General features: G+C 32.3%; 1 protein-coding gene across 1 annotated transcript in view; it reads right to left on the bottom strand.

Annotated features, from left to right (window-relative positions):
* LOC107699382 (uncharacterized) overlaps positions 1 to 3,387 on the bottom strand; it is a 16,275-nt gene that overhangs the window by 504 nt on the left and 12,384 nt on the right. Inside the window, exons 13-14 of the mRNA XM_016500620.1 lie at positions 831 to 878; positions 56 to 124 (exon numbers count right to left, since the gene is read on the bottom strand). Of these exons, the coding sequence (XP_016356106.1) occupies positions 56 to 124; positions 831 to 878 (117 nt within the window). The remainder of the gene's footprint in view (positions 1 to 55; positions 125 to 830; positions 879 to 3,387) is intronic.

Below are 3,387 nucleotides of genomic sequence, written 5' to 3' on the forward strand. Positions count from 1 at the left end.
TGAAGTTCAGTGTCAGTATAAAGTCCAAGATCACTGTCAGAAAAAGCTGATTCACCTGATGACTGTCATGGACTGAAGCGCCAAGATCCAGTTCTCCTTCCAGAAAGGGATCTTTGGGGAAGGACTGCAAACAGTAGAGACATGGTTTCAAATAATAAGATCAATTCAAATAGGTTTGATCAATGAATATGATAATGATATGTCAAAACAGCCCAAATCTTGTAACTTTATATTCTTTCCGTTGATCAGTTGAATATATTTTCTGGTCTCTCTTCACTCCTGTATATACGGTTAAAATATCTGCAAAAGGCCAGTGAAAATACCTTTGATTCCATCAATGGAGGACCATTCACTGATTTCAGACCAACTGCAAACGTATCCTAAAGAAATCAGCAGAGCAGTTATACTTTTATAGTCTTTATTCATATTATTTATTTTTATATCTTCTGTTTTCATTTTCATTTTAGTAAGTAAGTTTTAGTAATGTTTTGTCTGTTTTTGTATATAACATTATTATATATAATAATGTTGTATACAATTATATATAGTTATACAGTATATATATTTAGTAATGTTTTGTCTGTTTTTGTATATATATATATATATATATATATATATTAGTTTTAGTTGATCAAAACCCTGGAGCAAAGGTTAAAAGATGTGGATTAAAACATTCAAAAAATAAATAAAAATAGCCAAAAGCTTTGATTAATTTTAGTCCTGAATGTCTTAAGAACCGCTTCCGGTTGGTTTATGAATTCAAAATCCAGGCTTTAAATCTAAAGCACACATTATATTTCCAATAAACATGCAAACACAGAATATATTACCTTTGATGGTCGGTGTGGCACAGAAGGCTTGAATTTCTGTGGCTGCTTCTGTAAAAACATAAAATAAAATAATAAGTAACTAACTAAATAAATAAATCAATTTTAGAGAGCAGACACTGAGTTCAAATCACAGCACACTAAAAATCACTGCAAAAGAAAAATATTGTGTGTTTGTACTGGTTTGCAGTCCACATCTTCTGCTTTCTTCTCTCTCAAGGCCACGAGATCAGCATGTCTCCACGAGGACGTTAAATCATCCTAATATGACAATTAAATGTGACGATTAAATCAACTGTTGCTCATCTCTAACATCAATAAACTGATTCCTGAAATGAACAAACCTTATAGTCTGGAGCTTCAGCAGATTTCACCTGCAGATGTAAATGAATATCATACTCGTGAACGATATCACATGTTAAAGTTGGCTTGACAAAATAACGGCACGTATTATAAATTACTGGCAGATAGTTTCCCCATCAGCCAGTAAATATACATTCTGTGCTGTAGAACAACATGTGAAAGGATCTTTCAGTACTTTTAATTGACACAAACTTCCAAATCTCGCTCTCAGATGAGAGTTATACTGTAGTTTACTGTGGTAATTATCTATCTGAAGTTATGTATTGCATTTTATTTAAAGTTTTAAATGAAAATATTGACAGGCTTGTTATAATAACAGGGTTCGTACAGATACTGTACAATGAAATTCCAGGACTTTCAATTACTTTTCAAGCACTACTTTTTTGGTTTTCAAACCATATCTTATCTTTCAAATTCTAAAAAAGATAAATAGATCAATAAAAATATAGGGTACAATGGGGCTAAAGGCGCCTTTTATATTATTTTCATCTAAACCACTAGATGGCACAAAAACGTAGCTTAGCACTTTCCAAAACATCCGCTTTTCAAGATGCACCTGTATATTTGTCTGATCCTTGACGCGATCGCGCGCAGCAGTGCAAAGTTGATTCTGTGCTTACTTGATCTAATATTTTATGTATTTAATTTTTTTTTTTATGTTGTACATTTAAGTAGCAAATTAGAATCGCTAAAATTAATGCATATACTGTATATTGAGACAAAGGTCTTTATGATTTTCAGTTTTGTTTAAGATAAGTAAAGCAACAGTTTTTAAATAACGAAAGAATATGTAAAAGTATGGTATTTAGGGTAAAAAGCACCCCTGCTGTTGGGGCTAAAGGTGCACAGTAATCACTAGATGGCACAAAAACGTGGCGTAGCACTTTCCAAAACATCCAGTTTTCAAGATACACGTGTATATTTGTCTGATCCTTGACGCGATCGCGCCCAGCAGCGCAAAGTTGATTCTGTGCTTACTTGATCTAATATTTTACGTATTTAATTTTTTTTTTTATGTTGTACATTTAAGTAGCAAATTAGAATCGCTAAAATTAATGCATATACTGTATATTGAGACAAAGGTCTTTATGATTTTCAGTTTTGTTTAAGATAAGTAAAGCAACAGTTTTTAAATAACGACAGAATATGTAAAAGTATGGTATTTAGGGTAAAAAGCGCCCCTACTGTTGGGGCTAAAGGCGCACAGTAATTAACATGACCCCTGCTGTTGGGGCTAAAGGTGCACAGTAATTAAATACATGATAATTAATAGATGGCTGACTTTTTCATTTGTTGACATTCAGATGGTAAATATCATATATTATGTTGGGTGTCCATATTAGAGATAATTACCATGTTTAGAATGAAACCATCATCTTTAAAAACATGATATTAATCATATCATATAATAAAATAATTTGTTGCTACTACTGTAAATATATATTCAATTATTATTGGATCTCTTTCAATACTTTCAGAATCTTTACTTATTAAAACGATTTTGTTTCTGTATTTTAAAATATATTTTTTTATATTAACATATTTTAATGACAGTATATTTATTGAACACAGTTTGTTTTTTCAAAATAAGCAGAAAATAGTACAAACTTTGCTAAAGTGATTGTTTTGAACAAGTATTAACTTACATTATTTAAAAAGGCCCCTCTTGCCACCTTATACATTTATAAGATTTTTAAACAAAATAAACAACAAACACAAAATTTGTTGCTCCATTAATGTTCAATACAACGTAACATTTTTTCTTAAGGGGTGCCTTTAGCCCCGTTGTACCCTACTAATAAAACAAAATGGCCAAAATAATGTTGAAGCATATGCAAAGTAGGCTATGCAATGATGTCAACATTAAAAACTGGGAACATTAACAAAGGCCTAAAATTGATCAACCACTTCAGTGAAGGTTACATAGTTACACCAGTAGGTGGCGGCGAGGGTAATACTTAGGTATCCACTCTTTTTCCTCAGGGGGTGTAACATCTGTCCGGTCTAGAGGCTTCTCCAGACAGAGCTCCAATGTGGGAACCATGGTGTGTGAGTACGATCCATGTCTAATATATGTATATATAAATATATATATGTGTGTATCTAATGAGATGGTTGTTTGTGTTATAACCCTTCTGCTAGTTTCTTTGCAGTGTTTCCCGGGACCTGTGTGTTTCTGTCCCTTTCTAGGGTAGGT

The sequence above is a fragment of the Sinocyclocheilus anshuiensis genome, unplaced genomic scaffold (genome assembly GCF_001515605.1).
Source record: "Sinocyclocheilus anshuiensis isolate Anshui unplaced genomic scaffold, SAMN03320099.WGS_v1.1 scaffold971, whole genome shotgun sequence".
Classification (NCBI taxonomy): Eukaryota; Metazoa; Chordata; class Actinopteri; order Cypriniformes; family Cyprinidae; genus Sinocyclocheilus; species Sinocyclocheilus anshuiensis.